The sequence below is a fragment of the Xiphophorus hellerii genome, chromosome 9, assembly GCF_003331165.1.
Source record: "Xiphophorus hellerii strain 12219 chromosome 9, Xiphophorus_hellerii-4.1, whole genome shotgun sequence".
NCBI lineage: Eukaryota > Metazoa > Chordata > Actinopteri > Cyprinodontiformes > Poeciliidae > Xiphophorus > Xiphophorus hellerii.
This window is the reverse complement of record NC_045680.1, coordinates 8,295,195-8,316,313: the sequence shown is the minus strand read 5'-3', so window position 1 is coordinate 8,316,313 and position 21,119 is coordinate 8,295,195. Positions and strand designations below refer to the sequence as shown.

The 21,119-nt window shown below is 44.7% G+C and overlaps 2 protein-coding genes across 4 annotated transcripts in view; one reads left to right on the top strand and one right to left on the bottom strand.

Moving 5' to 3' along the window:
- Positions 1–536: 536 nt before the first annotated feature.
- sirt5 (sirtuin 5) lies at positions 537–8,379 on the bottom strand. Of its 3 annotated transcripts, none has more exons than XM_032571453.1 (9): positions 8,332–8,379; positions 4,774–4,885; positions 4,551–4,684; positions 3,885–4,110; positions 3,615–3,702; positions 2,767–2,820; positions 2,563–2,686; positions 1,617–1,732; positions 537–1,510 (listed from the first exon to the last, which is right to left on the bottom strand). In XM_032571453.1, exons 1-9 carry the CDS (start codon positions 8,374–8,376, stop codon positions 1,438–1,440), a joined length of 972 nt encoding a protein of 323 aa, XP_032427344.1. In that variant the 5' UTR covers positions 8,377–8,379; the 3' UTR covers positions 537–1,437. The 3 variants fall into 3 exon arrangements, with proteins under 3 accessions (XP_032427344.1, XP_032427346.1, XP_032427345.1); XM_032571455.1 differs by lacking the exon at positions 8,332–8,379 and adding an exon at positions 6,312–6,424; XM_032571454.1 differs by lacking the exon at positions 8,332–8,379 and adding an exon at positions 6,316–6,412.
- Positions 8,380–8,425: 46 nt separating this feature from the next.
- Positions 8,426–21,119, top strand: part of phactr1 (phosphatase and actin regulator 1) — a 35,095-nt gene continuing 22,401 nt past the window's right edge. The window contains exon 1 of the mRNA XM_032571452.1: positions 8,426–8,647. Within this exon, the coding sequence (XP_032427343.1) occupies positions 8,536–8,647 (112 nt within the window). The 5' untranslated portion in view covers positions 8,426–8,535. The remainder of the gene's footprint in view (positions 8,648–21,119) is intronic.

The following is a 21,119-nucleotide window of genomic DNA, read 5'->3' as shown; positions in this document are numbered from 1 at the left end:
CTGTTATTTTTGGAGCGGAGTCATGGGAGACCATCGGACCATCATCCTCTATCTAATGAGCAGGTGATGGAGGCGTAACTTGGGAGGGAGGGAAGGATGATTGGTGTCTAAAACACAGCATTCTGGCAGATGTACAGATGAGACGCAACACAGCACTGAGAAAGGTGGGCAAGTAAAAGCAGAGAAAAAGAAAATAGTGCGAGTTCTATACGCTACCTTGAATACCACAGTAATGATGAGACAGATTTGGATAACGTCTGTCAGAGCTGGACTCAGCCTGAGTTTAGCTTGTGCTCATATTCATATTGTGAAACTGGAAGTGAACTCTGTGGCATGGTTTGTGCCCATGCACACGAGTGTCACAAATAATCAGATTTTTACTTAGAAACCAAGAATCTGTCTGATACAATCCCCTCGGCACAAATACAACTCTCGACAATAAAATAGAATCATTTCTTGTGGAAGATGTTTAGTCAGTTTGCTTAGTCACAAAATACATTCTAATGAAATAAAACGCCACAATTAGTACTTTTGCATCAATTTCACTAATGAAAAACAGCATAGTTTGTTAATGAGGTTTCAACATTCTCATTTTGCCGATGACAGATCATCTCTGTGGGATGGATCATTTAGTTACATTTTTTCCACTATAAATTTTCAGCTGGATTCAGATCCAGAATGTTTGATAGCTATGTCACAGAGTTCATCTGCTTGTCTCCATCATAAGCAAAAACATCTTGACACAGCAATTAATATGAATCACAACACAGGAACAAAGATTGTATGCCCTGTACCCTCCTATAAGCTGCAAGTTTGTTTTAATATGCACATTATTTTATATACATCTGTGGTATATGCTGCACAATAGTGCACCCTGACTTGCCCACTGTATAGCTCATGCTCAGATTAAAGAAGTTAAAGTAGTGGGAGAGGGTCAAGATTAAGTCTTAGCTTGTACTGAAGCATTAAACCTACAGATACTTCTTTTTCAGCTGTTGGTTTACACACACATACACAACCACATTGAGTTCAGCAGTTTTTATTAAATATTCTTTCTTAGGTACCTCAAAAAAAAAATTTTTTTAAAAAACACAAAACACATCGTAATCCAAATTTAAACACTCATAGCTCAGTCTCTTGTCATCCCAGTTAGCAGTCTCACAACCTCTGGAAGTTATCAGCAGCTAAACACTGACACCTGCTGTCACAACAATAGAAGTAACTTCTCTTTTTAATTGCTATTCTTTAAAAAATATCCATTTCACAAGTCAGCCCTGACAACACAGATGCTGAAATCACCGTATTAAAACCATGCTCAATAGTGAAGATCACTGTTCAGTGTGCATACTGTTAACAAGTCTCCCTTTTGTCCTCTTCTCCAGATCCTTCACATTACCGGCACAAGTCTCACTATTTTGGCAAATCACAGTTCTGCTTTCAGTTCGCCTCGCTCTCATGGCGTGCCAGCGCAGGGGGTAAGGTGCTCCCACAAGAGCCGTGAAAGTGGAACCTGTAACCAGAAGGAAAAATTACGGACGGACAGGTGTCACTGTGACTGATGTACATGAATGAACAAAAAGCATGAGATTTGTGTCAAGGTCAAAATAAAAACTTGCTTGAAGCGCTCAGTAGCTGGAGTGTTCTCCAAGTTGAATTCAGCGACAGGGACACCTCTGGCTGCCACCTGAGGAGCAAACATGGCTGCTGGATACACAACTGACGAGGTGCCAACCTGGGGGAACAATTTACTGAATCGACATATAAAAAAAAACTTTGTGGACAATTTTACATTTTTAAATAGATTCATAATGATATTTTGTATTTACTCCATAAAATTGTCTAAAAAGCACTGATAACTCTGGGAACTGAATCTGAAAAGGTATTTTAACAGTAGAGGTGAAGAACCCAATTAATTCAGAACAAAATCCAACTTCTCGGACATATAGTATGAAAACTGAACACACACATTTTTCACAGTAATGTAATGATGTGTTATTTTCTAGTCAATTTTATTTGTGTCTCAGTTTCACAATGTGTAAATCTTTTTTTTTTTTTTTAACTTAAGTAAAATTTCACAACTAGGATATTCTTGGATTTGCAGGAGTTAAATACCTAACTTTCTAATCCTCTCCACAGGTGATGATTTTTAGATGACATAAAAATGCTGAAATTATGCCAAATCTAACAGCAATTTACCATACAATAACATTCAATAAGCGCATACATTTACTAAAATAACATCATGGACAATGGAAGTATTGATTTTTTCTGGTGATTCAATAATTTGTTGTTTTTGTTGGCATCTTAGTTTCTTTCAGTCTGATTTTTCAATCTCGGATTCAGCAAAAGTGTAAGTGAACATTAAGTAATTTTGAAGCTCTAAAAATGGACGCTATTACACCAGTCCCTTTACGGTTTCCTTAATAACACAAAAAATGATGTTAAGCTAAAACTGAGGCTGAATAAGATATTTTTTTCTCACTTTAGAAGAGAAGGCTCTAAAATGGATGTAAAAATATTTGTCAGAAATTATTTATACAACAAAATATCCCAAACACTTACTATAAGACATAGGTCACAGTTGTCTAAGACTTTCTCTGCATCGGAGAGAATGTCTGCATCCAGGGTCTCGCCAAACCAAACCACAGCCGGTCTCAGAAGGCCGTTACAGCCTCTCTGCTCACATCTAAAACAAACACACACAATTTATATCAAAACTCAGTTGGAAAACAATAACTGAGGTACAAGTGTCTGAGTGTGTTGTACCGAGGAAGTTCCTCAACAGGAATCTGGGCATCATCCGCATCAGGGTCAGGGGCTCTGAGGAGACAGGTACGTGCTACTCAGAGTGAAGCTACTTTATGAAGTACATGGCATTCCTAAAATCCACATTTATGAATACAAAAAAATCTTCTCAACTTTCACCTAAACTTTGAAATGTACATAATTTAACCATTTTAGACAATATCGTAACCAGTTTTCTTCTCCTTTTTAAACTTTTGCCTTCATCACATCTCTAATAGACTAATCTATCTAAAGAACTTTGTTCCAGAAGTCTTGTGCTCGACTCAGATCGAATTTTTTAAAACTCATGCTGCCGTTTTCTGTTTAACAAAAATAAACTTTCTTCTTCAGCTCTTGTGAACAAGCCAGACTTGTTCATTCTTTCATTCAGTCACAGGTTTTAACATTCAACATGCCAATTTAGGCCTGTAGAACCTGCGATGGAGCTCAGACTCCACAGCTACAAAAATGACCTAAAATAAGTCAACTCTGGTACAGTTCTGGTATGAACTGTAGCATCAGAGTTTAATTCTGCAGGTGAGCTGAAATCTTAACAATAGAAAATTGGTTTTCAATCACAAACATCCATTTTAAATGTCAGATAAGAGACAAAGTGGCTTTCAGAGCGAGATTTGTTTTGAGTCAAATTTCTCCTTTTCACTGTGTCATCGGGTGTTATTTAGCTGGCTGACATTCGACCGACTGAGACCGCCTCGTTTTCTCTGGCATTTCAAGCTCAAACGACTGCGATCGATATCTTTTAAAACACATTTTCACACCGCTTGGGAAAATAGTCGAGATTACCAAACCAGACCAGAATGAGCACTTACCCTCTGCCCTCTAGAGCGGAACAAATGGGGCTCTTGTAATTGGCCTCCTCGTGACCACACATCATGCAGCGTGTTTTAAACAAGCTGCCTGCATTTACACAAAGAAAATAAAAGACTAATTAATACCGGGAAAACAACAGTAAAGCTTCAGGTCACCAATTCAAAGATTTGCAGAATTCAGTTTGAATTAGTCTAGTGTTAAGGAGAGTATACATGTGCCTAATATAACAAACACAATGGTTAAAAAAAAAAAAAAAAAAGACCTCACACCATGGATTTCCAGCAGGTTTTTTGTTCCGGCACGGCGATGCAGTTCGTCGATGTTCTGCGTGATGACGGTAACTTTTCGGCCCTGTTTGCCAAGACGTTCCTCACACTCTGCTATGGCCTGGTGGGCAGGGTTGGGGTTCTTGGTAAGCATAACCTCCCGACGGTAGTGGTAGAACTCCCAAACACGAGAGGGATTGTGGGCGAAGGCTGTCGGAGTGGCCAATTCCTGAAATTTGGCCAAAAAAACAACAGTGCAGTTTTTTAAAATGGCCTTAGATTAAGACCAAACACAATCAAACTTCTGAGTTAAACAATTACAGTTCCCCTCAAAATGGATCTAATAAGTTAATATATTTCTGAACCACTGGAATTGTATTGATTTCATGAAACATAATACATACACAGCTATTTTTTATTATTATTATTCTAAGCACACCGACATGGTCAAATGAGAACCAGAACTACAAATAAAAACGTTGAAAGACCTTCAAAAAGCCTGGAAAGCTATTGATCGAAAAAAGCTGATGACAAATCAAAAACCATAGAATTGATGATCGACCGACATTGCTAACCCTACATAATCCAGAATAAAAAGTTAATTGAACTTGATTTAGGTCTATGGAAGTAGAAGTTGTCTGTCCTAGACCAATACCAGTAGATGCACACCTGTGCTTGCCATTTTCTCCAGTACCCTCCTGCTCCTCTGAATGTTGGAACTCCACTCTCAGCACTCACTCCTGCTCCTGTGATGATGGCAATGTTGTTGGATTTGGAGAAAATCTCCCTGAACGCTGCCAGGTCTGAACATAAACAGACAAAGACACACTATGTAGAAACGAGAGATAGATACTTAAAATAAAAATAATAAAATATATTCCACTGGGCTTACCTGAACTGGGCCTTGCCATGGCCTGGATTCCCCACGTCTTTCTCAGCTGGGCATACAGGTGAGTGTTTATGACTCCACAGGTGAAACGGTGTACAATCATCAGGTTTAAGAGCTAGTTGGAAAGAAACACAATACGATATTCACTGCCTAAATATGACGATCCTGTTCTCATTCCACAGTCTGGGTCTTTTTGGTGGAATATGCATGTCCTCCACATGCTCAAATGAGTTTTCTCCACATACTCTATTTTCTTCCCCCTGCCAAACACATGCATAAGATGTGTTTGGCACTGTAGCAGTCCCAACTTTTTCCCCGGGGTTTAAGAAGGGCTAAGAGAAATGACTTTGTAGCACATAAAAACTAAAATTTAAAGGGACACAATTAGCAAAAAGGGGCGGGTATGGCACTTATCAATGCTGACAAATTAAAATATTTTATCAGTTAACATATTTTGAACAGCCTAAAGTCAGTGCAACAGTAGCTATATGAAAATTTGAAATTTAATATCACTATTATATATGTATGTTTGGAGATTAACCTGTTTTTTTTTTTGTTTTTTTGAACAACTCTGTATCATACATATTTTAAGCATATTACCCAAATTCAAAAAATCTAATTACACTCCAAATAGAGTAGATTTCTTTGCTAATCCACCATACTTATATGGCACTTATAATAGCACTGCATATATATTTTTCTTCCTTTTTAATCAAAAAATATATTTTTAAAATGTATGCTGGAATCTGATGTAGGATTGATTACATTTTATATAAGCTTATATTAAGAAATGCATTATGCAATAAGCATCAGTAGAGAACGTGTCACAGAGGGATAGAGAAATTCCAGAAGTAGAAAGCAGCTTTTCTACTTCTGGAATGTGCTTGTTCTACAGGAAGATTGTTGGACAATCGTCTTTTGTTCCTCTTTTGGATAAGTACAATCCATGTGCCGTCATGACTAAAAGGTCTGTCAACTGTTTATTAGCAAAAGGTAATGATGATGCGTTCGAAAGAAACTTTGTAATCAGAATCTTGAAACGAGAAAGAAAAAAATCTAGGTAAACATCTCCAGAAGTACAGAATAACAGTTTGAAAAGTCTTAACCCGAATGATAGCCTCTTATGTCACTTGCAGATCCCATATATTACGGTAAAGTAATGTGAAATATTTCTGTTTGATTTTCATGGTTACAATGCTTTCTTATGTCCGTCTTAGATATGTTTATTAAAATAAACACATAACTTCCGATGAAGAGTTGTTATTCTTCATCTCGGAAAAGCATTTTTTTCCCCTCACACAACAGCAATATATCCAAAATTGTCGCAATTCCCAGTCTAACACTTCTCTTTTCTAACTACATTAAATGCAACACAGACCTGTGCTAGCTAAGCTAACAACCTTGGAGTTGAACGAGAACAAACACTCGTAACCAAGGAAACCACTAGCAGTCAAACTTCTAGCGTAGGAAAGTGGGCTGAATCTAGGCTTTTGGTGATGAAATATGTCTTTTTATCTGAAGTGGAGTTTACAGTTACTGACCTACCTCTCAGACCAAAACCAGGACAACCAGTCGTTTCAAACAGGAAGTCGTTGCGTTTTTTCTCTTACATTAGATCAACGAGGAGGACATGACTGACCAGCAGAGGGTACTATTGCTCAACTTATTCACTGAGCAATTTGAGTCCGTAGTCATCTTGTAGGGAAGTAAAACCATAGACATTAATACGAGTAAAACCATAAAACCACATAATTTTATTAACTTTTCGGTAGTGATCATAACGGACTGCACTTTGTAGTTTATTTTTGTCAACATAAGAATATGTTTAAAAGCAATGACTGACCAACAAAGAAACTCAGTGAAAATTATAAGGATTTGTGTTAGGAAATCTCTTTTTGACTGAAAGATGATCTTTTGAAGCAAATATCCACTGGTGGATAAGCGTAGCTCTGGATCACGTGGAGTACGTTGTTGCTAAAACTGCATGTAGTGATTGTAGATCACCTGTTGCTCACCTAGTGACTCTAGTGAGTGGGTCATAGGGGAAGTCTACTTTTTGCTGATCGCTTTAATCTTGAATGATTTTCGTCTTTGATCACTGTTGAAACTTGCGGATCCTTTCTTATGCTGCCTTTTGGACACAGATGTCTGTTATTCACTGCCTTGGATTTTGACGATATTGATTAAAATAACACTGATTAAAATAATATCCCTGGCTCTGATGCAGCTATAGATGATGACAGAAGAGAAGACAGTCTCAAAACAAACTTATAGAAAGTCTGTAGCGTCTTACAAACCTTGGAAGGTCTTTGCTTCCTCAAGGAGCAAAGATCTTGTAGACATCTTCACTGTTGACTCTGTAGTCCAGTATGTTGTCTAGACGAATACTGAGTTATATTCCCCAATCAGTTCTTCTTCTCCAAAGATGGAAAAAAGGGTTTGATCTAACCTTGATTTTTCTGAAATCTAAAATGAACTCCTTTGTTTTGTTCACATTCAGGGTGAGATGATTGTTTCCTCACCATGTCAATCATCTCATCTTGAATGTGAACAAAACAAAGGAGCTGATTGTCGATTTTCCCTGTATTGTACATAAACACAAGTTACTTAGCTGTGTCACATATTTACCAAGATATAGAAAAAGATCTGACCTGCATCTGGATGAAATAAAATTGGTTAAGATTCTAGAAACATAAATACTCAAACACAGTGGTAGTTTCATCATGAATTGCATATTCCAAGCCAAAATATTGAACAATTTTCAAGCACTGCTCTTTCTATTTGATTGTAATTCATCATAAGACTCTTATATTACATTTGTTTATTACTAAATATTACGTCTTTGGTTTAACTCTTTAAATCAAACCATCTATTGTAATAATTAAATTCCTGTACCAGTGTTCTATAAATGTTGCATCATTTGCAAATAAAGTTAATTATAGACTATTTGATACCTTACATGTGTAATTTATGTACATACATCCTTAAAAAAGCTCCATTGTTGTCATAGAGCTGGATGTGTTTGGTTTAAACATCTGTTGATAAAATCTGAATTATTTCTTCTAGCAATTTAATGGCCCATGCAATTTAAATCATCAATCTACCTGAAATGGTCCAGATTCAGCTAAACAGAGCTTAATATCTATACATATCAGGAAGCACAACCGTTTAGATATTATTCTTCTTCTTATTATTATTATTAGTAGTAGTAGTAGTAGTAGTAGTAGTAGTAGTAGTAGTACGAAGAGGAACAAGAAGAGGATCTAAAACATCTAATACATAAATTCAGAATGATAAGATCACTTAGGCTGTTTTAATCTACCACTTAACAATTACTCTAACTGTAATAATTTTGTCAGTAAATTATAGTGTTAAGTTATACGATTTCGACAAATTAAAATGAATTGGTATTTTTGTCCCTCTATAAATCTTTATAGAGTTTCGATTTATTTTTTCATATTGCCTTTTAAACATTTTTATTACGTCCAAGATTAATTCCTTCACTTTAAGGTTTACAGGACTACATGCCATCTACAGTAATGTGTGGTGATTTGTTGGAACCTGAGCTGAACTGCAGAGATAGAAATATCCCATCGAGCCTCTCATTTATTCCTCTTCATCTCTATCCCCTCTTCACGCCCCCTCCCAAGCCGTCTCTCCGGGAGAACGCACTGCTGACTGCTGCTGCTGCGGCGCCGACCCTCTCCCTCTCTCCTTCTCTTAGTCCCGCCGGTCGCCTGTGGACGCTGCCCGGCTTGGCCGAACATGGCGGCGGCGCCGGAGGAGGAGGTAGACCGCAGACCGATCCGGAGGGTCCGGTCCAAGAGCGACACGCCTTACATCAATGAGGCGCGGATCTCCCTGCACCTGGAGACAGGTAGGCAGCCTCCATGTCCATGCATTCACGGCTTTGGGCGGTTTTACCAGCTTAGTACTTCGGTTTTGATGGGAGATGAATTGCTTCATTGGTTCGTGGCGAGTCCCACGGACGCAGCGTGACTTTGGGTTTTGTGCAGGGTGGACTGTACCCACGGTGCAGCTGCACACAGTAGCTCACGCACCGCGCTGTCATTCTGACAGTAGTCAACTACATGTGATGTGCAGGGAAGCCAATTGTCCGTGGAGGACGATGGATTGTTTCTGCTGCCAGCATGACTCCGCCTTGATCGTTAGCTGCAGTGAAATGTTGGTGAACTTGGCTGCCACGGGTTGTTAATTTTGCAAATCGCGCCTTTAATTTATGCCGGAATTCGGCGAAAACAGAGGATTTAGCCTTTGTGTGGTTGTTTCCTTTGTTACCATGGTCACTATAAGGTGCGCCTGTTTTCTTCTGCGTCTCCATACTGGTTTCTGCTCATCCTCTTCCTCATGTGGAAGCACGCATGGCTGAGGGAGGCGGCTGTAATGTCACAACACAGCAGAGCGGAGCTGTCCACTGCCCCGCGGTGCTGAAAATGCCACGAATGGAGCGAGCAGCCGCGGCATCTCGGAAACTGATCATCATCAACAATACATATATTGTTATTTTTCTCCAGCTGCACCACAGTATTTTGGGTTCAACACTCCCTTCCCCCCCAAACTGGCTGCTGATGAGACGATTCTCAGTCACATGGTGTGTAAAGCCCAGTCCATACTTTCCATTTCAGTCCAAACTCTGGAAATTTCTCTGTTCCTGGCTGTTGACTGAGACATGCACTTCCACTCCAACATACACAGATTTTAAGCAAAAGAATTCAGAGGAATACTTATAGTAATCCCAACGAAATTATACATTTCTTGTTCTGTTCCCTTTTGGTTTTCTTAGACATTGTCATGATTCCAGCCCTTCAGCTCTGGCTTGGCTGTGCTGATTGCTCATTGCCCTCACCTGCACTGAGCTGGTCCCTACTTAATCAGCTGCTCGTCACCAGCTCAGTGCGAGATCGTCTGTTGCCCCTGTCACAGCTTTCAAGCCTTGTCTCATGTTTCAAAGTGTTTTCTGGTTTCTGATCCTGCCTGTTTTTGACCACAGATTTTTGCCTAATCCTTTTGCTGTTGAAAGTCCTGTTGCTGAACCCTGCCTGTTTCTGACCCTGCCTTCTGGATTCTGGATTTTCACTGCCTGAGACCCTCCCGTGCATGACCCTGGACCGTTTCACGACTCAGCCTCTGGTTGGTGGATTTTGCCCCTGTCGTCTGTTTGTCCCCTGAGACTCCCACAGATCTCCCCTTGTCCATTCACCCTCCCCTCCCCCGGCTGGACTCCTGACCCCTGTGGATTCCTCGTCCCTGACCCACTAGTGTGACCACATCCTTCTACACCATTTACTTTAGTAATAAAACTTTTTGGTTAACCATCCTCTTGTTGTGGCTGCGTTTTGGGTTCTGGCTGATTCTGCTTTTATCATTACAGTACGATCTCGCCAGTATGAACCCACAGCCAAATCCCGGTTGGTGTTCTAAAGTAGAGGATGCTGTTACCGGCCTAGAAAGAAATGTCCAGGAGCTTTTACAGGGACTTTCTTCTCTAAGGGATTCCCAAACCCAAGCTAGGCCCTCAGTTATGCGGCCACTCCCACTTACTGCCACTCCCATGGTTAACGCTAACAACGAACCCAAGATTCCCCCACCTGAGCGTTTTGATGGGGATCCTGAACAATGCAGACCTTTTTTAACCCAGTGTTCTCTGCATTTTGAACTCCAGCCCTCAGCCTTCCCTTCTGAACGGGCCAAGGTGGCCTATACCATCTCTCTACTATCTGGTAAGGCTAAGCTGTGGGGAACATCTGAGTGGGAGAGTGCTGCTGACAGCTGTGACTCATTTTTAGAGTTTTCTGATGAGATGAAGAGGGTTTTTGATCCTATCCGTCCCGAGAGAGAGGCTGCCAGGAGACTGTTTTCTCTCAAACAGGGCTCTCGACCTGTTTCTGACTATATCATCAATTTCCATGCCTTGAAGTCCAGTTGTCTTTGGAATAATGAAGCTATGTTTGACATTTTTTACCAGGGCCTGTCAGATGATATCAAGGATGAGATTGCTACCCGTGACCCTCCTGTGTCCCTCGAGGCCTTAGAAAGGCTTGCCACGCGGATTGACCAACGCCTTCGTGAACGTAAGAGGGAGAGGTCTCCATCTAATTATCAAAGAAGGGTCTCAACTGTTCAGGTCAGTCCAAGCAGCTTGCCCCAAGTCTTCACGCCCCCCCTTGTTGACACTGAGGAGCCCATGCCGTTGGGTAGGACCCGGCTTTCTGCTGAAGAAAGGGAGAGGAGGTTCAGAAATCACCTGTGTTTTTACTGCGGAGAGAGGAACCATCGAGCTCTTAACTGTCCGTCAAAAAGAACAGGCTCAGTAAGGCTCAGGGGGTCTTTACTGAGCCCTATCCTCAGACATCAGAACCATTCCCACAATCAGTGCACCATCAGATTCCCTGACTCTCCTGAAGGGAGGGAAGTTCCTGTTTTTATTGATTCTGGGGCTGATGCTGACTTTATTGATGTCAGCCTAGCTCATAAGCTCGCCCTGGAGTTGGAACTTCTAGAGAAATCACGTGAGATTTTTGCCATTGATGGGCATCTCATTGATACCATAACTCACTGCACTAAGCCTGTTTCTGTACTGATTTCAGGAAACCACCATGACAGGATCACATTTCTGCTGACCAAGTCCCCAGAGATTCCGGTGATTCTGGGACGCCCTTGGCTCATCAAACACAGTCCAGTCATTAATTGGTTAACGGGTGAGGTTCAGTCTTGGGGACCATCCTGCTCCACTTCTTGTTTGAGGGAAGCTCCCATCATGACATCTCCCTGTGAGATCAACCATGATTACCCAGATTTGTCTAGGGTCCCTAAGGTTTATCATGATTTGTGTGAGGTTTTTAATAAGTCTAAAGCCACTTCTCTGCCTCCTCATAGAGAGTACGACTGTACCATTGACCTTCGCCCTGGAACCACCCCACCTAGGGGCAGATTGTATTCCATTTCTGGTCCTGAAAGAGGGGCTATGGAGGAATACATTTCTGACGCCCTCAAGGCAGGACTAATCAGAAAGTCTTCTTCCCCAGCAGGAGCAGGATTCTTCTTTGTGGGCAAGAAGGATGGCTCTCTTAGACCATGCATCGATTATCGAGGCCTTAACGAGATTACCATCAAGAACAGGTACCCTCTGCCTCTCATGACTTCGGCTTTTGAGCTCCTTCAAGGTAGTACGGTGTTCACTAAACTGGATCTGCGTAATGCTTACCATTTGGTCCGCATAAGAGAAGGAGACGAATGGAAGACAGCATTCAATACCCCTTCAGGGCATTATGAATACCTGGTCATGCCCTTTGGGCTCACTAATGCTCCAGCCGTTTTCCAGGCATTGGTTAACGATGTTTTAAGGGACATGCTTAACAGATTTGTGTTTGTATACCTTGATGACATCTTGATTTTTTCGAAGGATCTTCCTACCCATATCAAGCATGTTCGTGAGGTTCTTCTCAGGCTGCTCCAAAATAAACTATTTGTTAAGGCTGAGAAGTGTGCATTCCACCAGTCATCTGTATCTTTTCTGGGGTTTGTTATTGCTCCCGGCAGGATTAACATGGATCCATCTAAGGTGGCAGCAGTCTTGGAGTGGCCAGAACCATCCAGTTTGAAGGAGCTTCAACGGTTTCTTGGGTTTGCCAATTTTTATCGCCGTTTTATCAAGGATTTTAGTTCAGTGGCTGCCCCCCTTCATCAACTCACTTCTACTAAGACTCAGTTCAAGTGGTCTTCAGAGGCTAAACAAGCCTTTGGTAAGCTTAAGCATCTCTTTACCTCAGCTCCCATTCTGCGTTTTCCTGATCCATCTAACCCTTTTGTGGTGGAGGTTGATGCTTCCGACACTGGGGTCGGCGCAGTCCTATCTCAATGGTTCGCAGATGATGCCAGGTTACATCCTTGTGCCTTTTTTTCTCGCCGGCTCTCTGCCTCCGAAAGTAACTATGACGTTGGAGACAGGGAACTGTTGGCTATCAAGCTAGCCTTAGAGGAATGGAGGCACTGGCTAGAGGGGTCCACACATCCTTTTACTGTGTGGACAGACCATAAGAACTTGGAATACCTAAAGTCTGCCAAGAGACTGAACCCACGCCAAGCTAGGTGGGCACTATTCTTTAGTAGATTTGACTTCACCCTGGCCTATCGACCTGGCAGCAAGAATGTCAAACCAGATGCCCTTTCTAGACTCCATCAATCTTCTGTCTGTCTTTCTGATTCTGTTGACCATAACTACATCCTTCCCTCCAAGACCAGGCTAGCTCTTATCAGTATTGAGACCTTGCTCAAGAGGAGTCATCAGAAACATCCACCTCCAGTTCAGTGTCCTACGGGTCTTCTGTTTGTTCCTGAAGAGATGGTGTCTAAAGTCCTTCAGTTCTGCCATGGCTCTAAACTTTTCTGTCACCCAGGTATAACCAAGACTCTAGCAGTGGTCCAGTCAGGATTCTGGTGGCCCACTCTCAGAAAAGACACACGAGAGTTTGTGTCAGCATGCACCACGTGTTCCAGAGTAAAGCCCTCCAGACGTCCCCCAGCCGGTCTGCTAAGGCCCCTGCCTATTCCACATCGACCGTGGTCCCACCTCTCTATGGATTTTGTCACTGGCCTGCCTCCCTCTCAAGGTAACACTGTACTCCTCACGGTGGTTGACAGATTCTCTAAGATGACCCACCTCATTCCTCTACGCAAGTTACCTTCAGCACCTGATCTCGCTGAAGTGATGGCCCGAGAAGTGTTCAGACTTCATGGCATCCCCCGCAACATTGTCTCTGATAGAGGGCCGCAATTCATTTCCCGTTTTTGGGGTGAGTTTTGCACCCTTCTCGGCATTAACGTCAGTCTCTCTTCAGGTTTTCACCCTCAGACAGATGGCCAGACAGAGAGGATGAATCAGGAGGTTGAGTCCAAGTTGCGCATCCTTTGCATGGATGCTCCCAGTCACTGGTCCCAGAACTTACCTTGGGTTGAGTACGCCATCAATGGATTACCATCAAGTGCCACAGGTCTGTCACCATTTCATGTCGTTTTTGGCTATCAGCCGCCTATTTTCTCTGTTCAGGAAGGGGCTACCAAGGTTCCTGCTGCCCATTTATCAGCACGACGTTGTCTCAGAGTCTGGAGAAAGGCCAGAGCGACTCTCTGCAAGACCTCTGCTGTTTATGCCCGCAATGCCAATCGCCACAGATCCCAAGCCCCTAGATACCTGGTGGGTCAGAAGGTGTGGTTATCCACTAAGGATCTACCCATCAAGGTAGAGAATCACAAGTTGGCACCCCGTTTTGTGGGTCCATTTCCTGTTGCCAAGGTTATTAACCCAGCAGCGGTGCGTCTCCATCTGCCCTGTTCGATGCGTGTACACCCCACCTTCCATGTCTCCAAGGTCAAACCTGTGAGGTCATCCAGGTTTTGCCCTCCTTCCAGACCCCCTCCACCCCCCCGACTCATTGATGGAGCCCCTGCCTTTACTGTGAGACGCTTGCTGCGTTCCCGACGTTGGGGCCGTGGCATCCAATATCTTGTCGACTGGCAGGGTTATGGTCCTGAGGAGAGGTCCTGGGTGCCTTCTCGCCTGATCCTGGATAAGGGCCTCATCCGCCATTTCCATTGCCAGCATCCGGACCAGCCCAGAGGGGCGTCAAGAGCCGCCCCTTGAGGGGGAGGTGATGTCATGATTCCAGCCCTTCAGCTCTGGCTTGGCTGTGCTGATTGCTCATTGCCCTCACCTGCACTGAGCTGGTCCCTACTTAATCAGCTGCTCGTCACCAGCTCAGTGCGAGATCGTCTGTTGCCCCTGTCACAGCTTTCAAGCCTTGTCTCATGTTTCAAAGTGTTTTCTGGTTTCTGATCCTGCCTGTTTTTGACCACAGATTTTTGCCTAATCCTTTTGCTGTTGAAAGTCCTGTTGCTGAACCCTGCCTGTTTCTGACCCTGCCTTCTGGATTCTGGATTTTCACTGCCTGAGACCCTCCCGTGCATGACCCTGGACCGTTTCACGACTCAGCCTCTGGTTGGTGGATTTTGCCCCTGTCGTCTGTTTGTCCCCTGAGACTCCCACAGATCTCCCCTTGTCCATTCACCCTCCCCTCCCCCGGCTGGACTCCTGACCCCTGTGGATTCCTCGTCCCTGACCCACTAGTGTGACCACATCCTTCTACACCATTTACTTTAGTAATAAAACTTTTTGGTTAACCATCCTCTTGTTGTGGCTGCGTTTTGGGTTCTGGCTGATTCTGCTTTTATCATTACAGACATTGCACATTTGTCTTATGTTCATGCATCCATACCCAGGATCATTCTCAATTGCCCTCTCTTTGGCCTATAATCTCCTCTGCTTTGTCCATTTTGTGCCCTATTAAAAAAGCACCTTCTCTCAGGCAGATTAGCCAAGCCTCTACAATATAAATAGCGTCGTATTTCTTTCCTTGGATGCCTGTGTCAGGCATTCCGCAGGATTGAATATGCCCTGAACAAGCAGGGAAAGACTGCCCTCTCTCCTCCTCTCTTCATGCCTGCCCCATGGAGCATTCCTTTTTATTTCTTTCTCAAATATTCTTGGAATCTAATCATATTTATGTTCTGTTATCACTTGAGTCAACTGCACACCCACTCCCATGATTTCCAGTTATGCTTTTTGGCTGCTGATGTGCATAAATCCAACCCACTTCTCTCTTTGATGTGTGTCACCCTTCACATGTGATGAATTTTCATCAAGCATGTGTGTCTTTGTTTGCACACTTGTCTTGTGTGTAGGAGGATGGGTGTATCTCTGAGTAATTCAGTGTAGTAAACAACAGTTTATCACCAGATGGCTTCTTGTTGTTGTTGCTCCCTTAAGTTCAACCATCTTCTGCTTCATCTGGCTTTTTTTTTAACCAAATTTGTTTATTAAAGGAAGATTTTTGACATCATGTTACTTTTTACAGTTTGAACTCACAATGGACATTAATCAATATAATGTGCTGCTATTCCGATAAATGTTCTATTCAAGAGCATTGTGCCTTAAAAATTATTCACAATAAACATTTTTTTGCATTTTTTATGTATGTGTTTGGGATTTTATCTGATATTCTAACACAAATTAGTTAATAAATGTAAAGTGTTTTGATGACAATATACAGTATATATCCTGAACATTCTGACCATTGTAATATGTTCAGCAGAATAATATCCATCCAAACTAGTTTTGTGGAGGAAACAGTTCAGCCCTGCTGTTACTGCAGCAACATGAGAAAACTTTTTCTCATCTTCAGACACACTTTTCTGATTGACAAAAAATGTACTAACCACATAACTACCAGCGCAGCGCAATCAACAGCTGCATGTGTGCCTAGTTGTGCTTCTGTGTTTACCTGTTTTTTAGTAAGCATGTTTTTTTCTAGATATTTAGGGACTTAATGCATGTTTTTAATAGATATGTATTTTTAAATTTCCTCAGTTATGGAAAGCTTCTTGTGACTGAATTTTTAAATCTGTCGAGTCTCTATTGCCTCTCAGAACTGTTTTTACCTGACTTCTGTGTCATATGAACATGTTTCTATACTCTGTTCCTGCTGTCACTTGTTACAGCCGCAGACACAGTCATACCCAATTCCTCCTATCTAGGTCATCAATATTTAGTTAATACTTTATATAGAGGATTTTTCTGGTTGATAAAACAATTACATTCTGCACCGGTATATGGGTCTCTATATTTTAAATATGGTGTTTTAGGATTTCAGCTCATTTCAGTCACATTAGGTCACTATGGATTGTACGTAGAAACCCATGGGAATTCAGGGCATCTCAGTTTGAGCTCAAAAAGAGATGCTGGCATTATTCTGCTCTCACTCAAACACAAAGAGTGCTAATACCATCCTGAATGAGGAGCTGAGACAGAGAGTCTTTAAATAAGAGGAGGTAGAAGAGTGGGAGAGGCTTTGAGGATGAGGAAGGATGAAGCCTTTCATGCTGTAAAACCCTGAATACCAACAGACTAAAAACAAGAGGGACCAAGCTGACTGGCATCCATAGAACGCTGTGTGAACAGGGTTTGTATCTTCTATTGTTAGCTGTCTATGAACATCAGTCAGTCCTGGAGTAAGACAGAGATACAGATACCTAAGCAAAAATAATAATAATAAAAAAAATTAAGACCCCAATGATGAAGGAAAACTTTGGACTTGGTGTTCCCTCGCCCGGACGCGGGTCACCGGGGCCCCACTCTGGAGCCAGGCCTGGAGGGGGGGCACGATGGCGAGCGTCTGGTGGCCGGGCTTTTACCCATGGAGCCCGGCCGGGCTCAGCCCGAAGAGGAAACATGGGCCCCCCCTCCCATGGGCCCACCACCCGTGGGAGGGGCCAAAGGGGTCGGGTGCAGTGTGGGATGGGTGGCAGCAGAGGGAGGGGACCCTGGCGGTCCGATCCTCGGTTGCAGAAACTGGCTCTTGGGACGTGGAATGTCACCTCTCTGGTGGGGAAGGAGCCGGAGCTAGTGCGTGAGGTCGAGAGGTTCCGGCTAGAAATAGTCGGTCTCACCTCGACGCACGGCTCTGGTTCTGGAACCAGTCTCCTTGAGAGGGGCTGGACATACTTCCACTCTGGAGTTGCCCAGGGTGAGAGGCGTCGGGCAGGAGTGGGCATACTTGTTGCTCCCCATCTCGGCGCCTGTACGTTGGGGTTTACCCCGGTGAACGAGAGGGTAGCATCCCTCCGCCTACGGGTGGGGGGACGGGTTCTGACTGTCGTTTGTGCTTACGGGCCGAACGACAGTTCAGATTACCCACCCTTTTTGGAGTCCTTAGAGGGGGTACTGGAGAGTGCTCCTCCTGGGGACTCCCTTGTTCTGCTGGGGGACTTCAACGCTCACGTGGGCAATGACAGTGAGACCTGGAGGGGCGTGGTTGGGAGGAACGGCCCGCCCGACCTGAACTCGAGCGGTGTTCTGTTGCTGGACTTCTGTGCTCGCCATGGATTGTCCATAACGAACACCATGTTCAAGCATAAGGGTGTCCATATGTGCACTTGGCACCAGGACACCCTAGGCCGCAGTTCGATGATCGACTTTGTCATCGTTTCATCGGATCTGCGGCCGTATGTCTTGGACACTCGGGTGAAGAGAGGTGCGGAGCTGTCCACTGACCACTACCTGGTGGTGAGTTGGCTCCGGTGGTGGGGGCGAAAGCCGGTCAGACCTGGCAGGCCCAAACGTGTTGTGAGGGTCTGCTGGGAACGTCTGGCGGAATCCCCTGTGAGACGGAGCTTTAACTCCCATCTCCGGCAAAACTTCGAACACGTCCCGGGGGAGGTGGGGGACATGGAGTCTGAGTGGACCGTGTTCCGTGCCTCCATTGTCGAGGCGGCCGATCGGAGCTGTGGCCGCAAGGTTGTCGGTGCCTGTCGCGGCGGCAACCCTCGAACCCGCTGGTGGACACCTTCGGTGAGGGATGCCGTCAGGCTGAAGAAGGAGTCCTATCGGGCCTTTTTGGCCTGTGGGACTCCGGAAGCAGCTGATGGGTACCGGCGGGCGAAGCGGCATGCGGCTCGGGCGGTTGCTGAGGCAAAAACCCGGGCGTGGGAGGAGTTTGGAGAGGCCATGGAGAAAGACTTCCGTACGGCTTCGAGGCGATTCTGGTCCACCATCCGGCGTCTCAGGGGGGGGAAGCGGTGCAGCACCAACACTGTTTATAGTGGGGATGGTGTGCTGCTGACCTCTACTCGGGACGTTGTGGGCCGGTGGGCAGAGTACTTCGAAGACCTCCTCAATCCCACCAACATGCCTTCCACTGAGGAAGCGGAGCCTGGGGACTCTGGGTTGGGCTCTCCAATCTCTGGGGACGAGGTCGCCGAGGTGGTTAAAAAGCTCCTCGGTGGCAGGGCCCCGGGGGTGGATGAGATCCGCCCGGAGTTCCTTAAGGCTCTGGATGTTGTAGGGTTGTGTTGGTTGACGCGACTCTGCAATGTCGCATGGACATCGGGGGCAGTTCCCCTGGATTGGCAGACTGGGGTGGTGGTCCCCCTGTTCAAAAAGGGGGACCGGAGGGTGTGCTCCAATTATAGAGGGGTCGCACTCTTAAGCCTCCCTGGCAAGGTCTATTCAGGGGTCCTGGAGAGGAGGGTCCGTCGGATAGTCGAACCTCGGATTCAGGAAGAGCAGTGTGGTTTTCGTCCTGGTCGTGGAACGCTGGACCAGCTCTACACCCTCGGCAGGGTCCTGGAGGGTGCATGGGAGTTCGCCCAACCAGTCTACATGTGTTTTGTGGACCTGGAGAAGGCGTTCGACCGTGTCCCTCGGGGAGCCCTGTGGGGGGTTCTCCGGGAGTATGGGGTACCGGGCCCTTTGATACGGGCTGTCAGGTCCCTGTATGACCGGTGTCAGAGTCTGGTCCGCATTGCCGGCAGTAAGTCGGGCTCGTTTCCGGTGAGAGTTGGACTCCGCCAGGGCTGCCCTTTGTCACCGATTCTGTTCATCACTTTCATGGACAGAATTTCTAGGCGCAGCCAAGGTGTTGAGGGGATCCGATTTGGTGGCCTTAGGATCTCATCTCTGCTTTTTGCAGACGATGTGGTCCTTTTGGCTTCATCAGATCGTGATCTGCAGCTCTCGCTGGAGCGGTTCGCAGCCGAGTGTGACGCGGCCGGGATGAGGATCAGTGCCTCCAAATCCGAGGCCATGGTCTTGAGCCGGAAAAGGGTAGAGTGCCTTCTCCGGGTCAGGGGGGGTGTCCTGCCCCAAGTGGAGGAGTTTAAGTATCTCGGGATCTTGTTCACGAATGGGGGAAGAAGGGAGCGGGAGATCGACAGGCGGATTGGCGCAGCGTCTGCTGTCAAGCGGGCGCTGTACCGGTCCGTCGTGGTGAAGAGAGAGCTGAGCCAAAAAGCGAAGCTCTCGATTTACCGGTCGATCTACGTTCCCACCCTCATCTATGGTCATGAGCTTTGGGTCATGACCGAAAGAACGAGATCGCGGATACAAGCGGCCGAAATGGGTTTTCTCCGTAGGGTGGCTGGGCTCTCCCTTAGAGATAGGGTGAGAAGCTCAGTCATCCGGGAGGGACTCAGAGTAGAGCCGCTGCTCCTTCACATCGAGAGGAGCCAGTTGAGGTGGCTCGGGCATCTGGTCAGGATGCCTCCTAGACGCCTCCCTGGTGAGGTGTTCCGGGCACGTCCCACCGGGAGGAGGCCCCGGGGAAGACCCAGGACACGCTGGAGGGACTATGTCTCTCGGCTGGCCTGGGAACGCCTCGGGATTCCCCCGGAGGAGCTAGAAGAAGTGGCTGGGGAGAGGGAAGTCTGGGCCTCCCTTCTGAAGCTGCTACCCCCGCGACCCGACCTCGGATAAGCGGAAGAAGATGGATGGATGGATGAAAAAAAATTCAAACAAGAAGTCTGTGAGGTTTGAAATCAATGCAGTGTCTCCTAGCAAACAGACAAACCTTCCCTCTCTTCCTCTGAGTCTGTCCATTCAGCTCACACAAGCCGGCCATTCTGCTGAGTGAAAAATCCTGAGCCAGGGAAGGCAAATGAGTCAGAGCTGAGTTCTTACTGAAGACAGTGGGAATTATGTCTCCCTGCTGGATGATGTCAGAGTGCAAGAACAAGAATGAGGTGTGTCACAACAGAAAATACCCTGGAGTAATATCCAGTCAGTGCTGCTATGCTCAACTGTATTTCAATGATAGGGCATGATTCTTTCTCCAGACTTCTTTATCTTTCATTCAAGCTTATTCCAGCCTGGTATGGTGTGATGATGTGAATAATGTAATAGTCTGGAACCTGGAACTTACAATCCTTCTAAATAACTTGGAGTTTATATGCTGTTAAAAAGGACCACTTCATCAATGTCACAAAGTACAGAGAAAAATAATGTTTCCAAAATCTTTTTTGCAGGCAGCTACTTGTTTTCTCATCCGTGATCCTCATGGATTTCTCTTGTCAGCATGTGCATCTATATAATGGCATTTAGACTCATTATATTTACGAGCGGGTACAAATTTTTTATAAATCCCCCATAAACAATTAATGGGCTCAACTGTTCACTTGGCATCAGTAAGTGTCTATCAGGTTGCAGTTTATACAATAATTATTAGCTGCATATGATCCACTTCATCTGAATTTAAAAGTAAGCTTGATGTCAGTAGATAAAATAGGCATTTTATCCTCTCGTGATTTTGCAACATTTGCTCACTGAGTTGAAAAGAAACAGTAAAACAGAGTACTTTTCTGTAGTTTATTTTGTTGTGTAGAGGCAGAAAAACTTGTCAAATATCAAGATTAAAATGTATTACAGAACTAACTAAAATGCATATTCAATCTATTAGAACTTGATGGGAAAGTGAAAAATTTTCCGTAGTTGCTCACAAGGT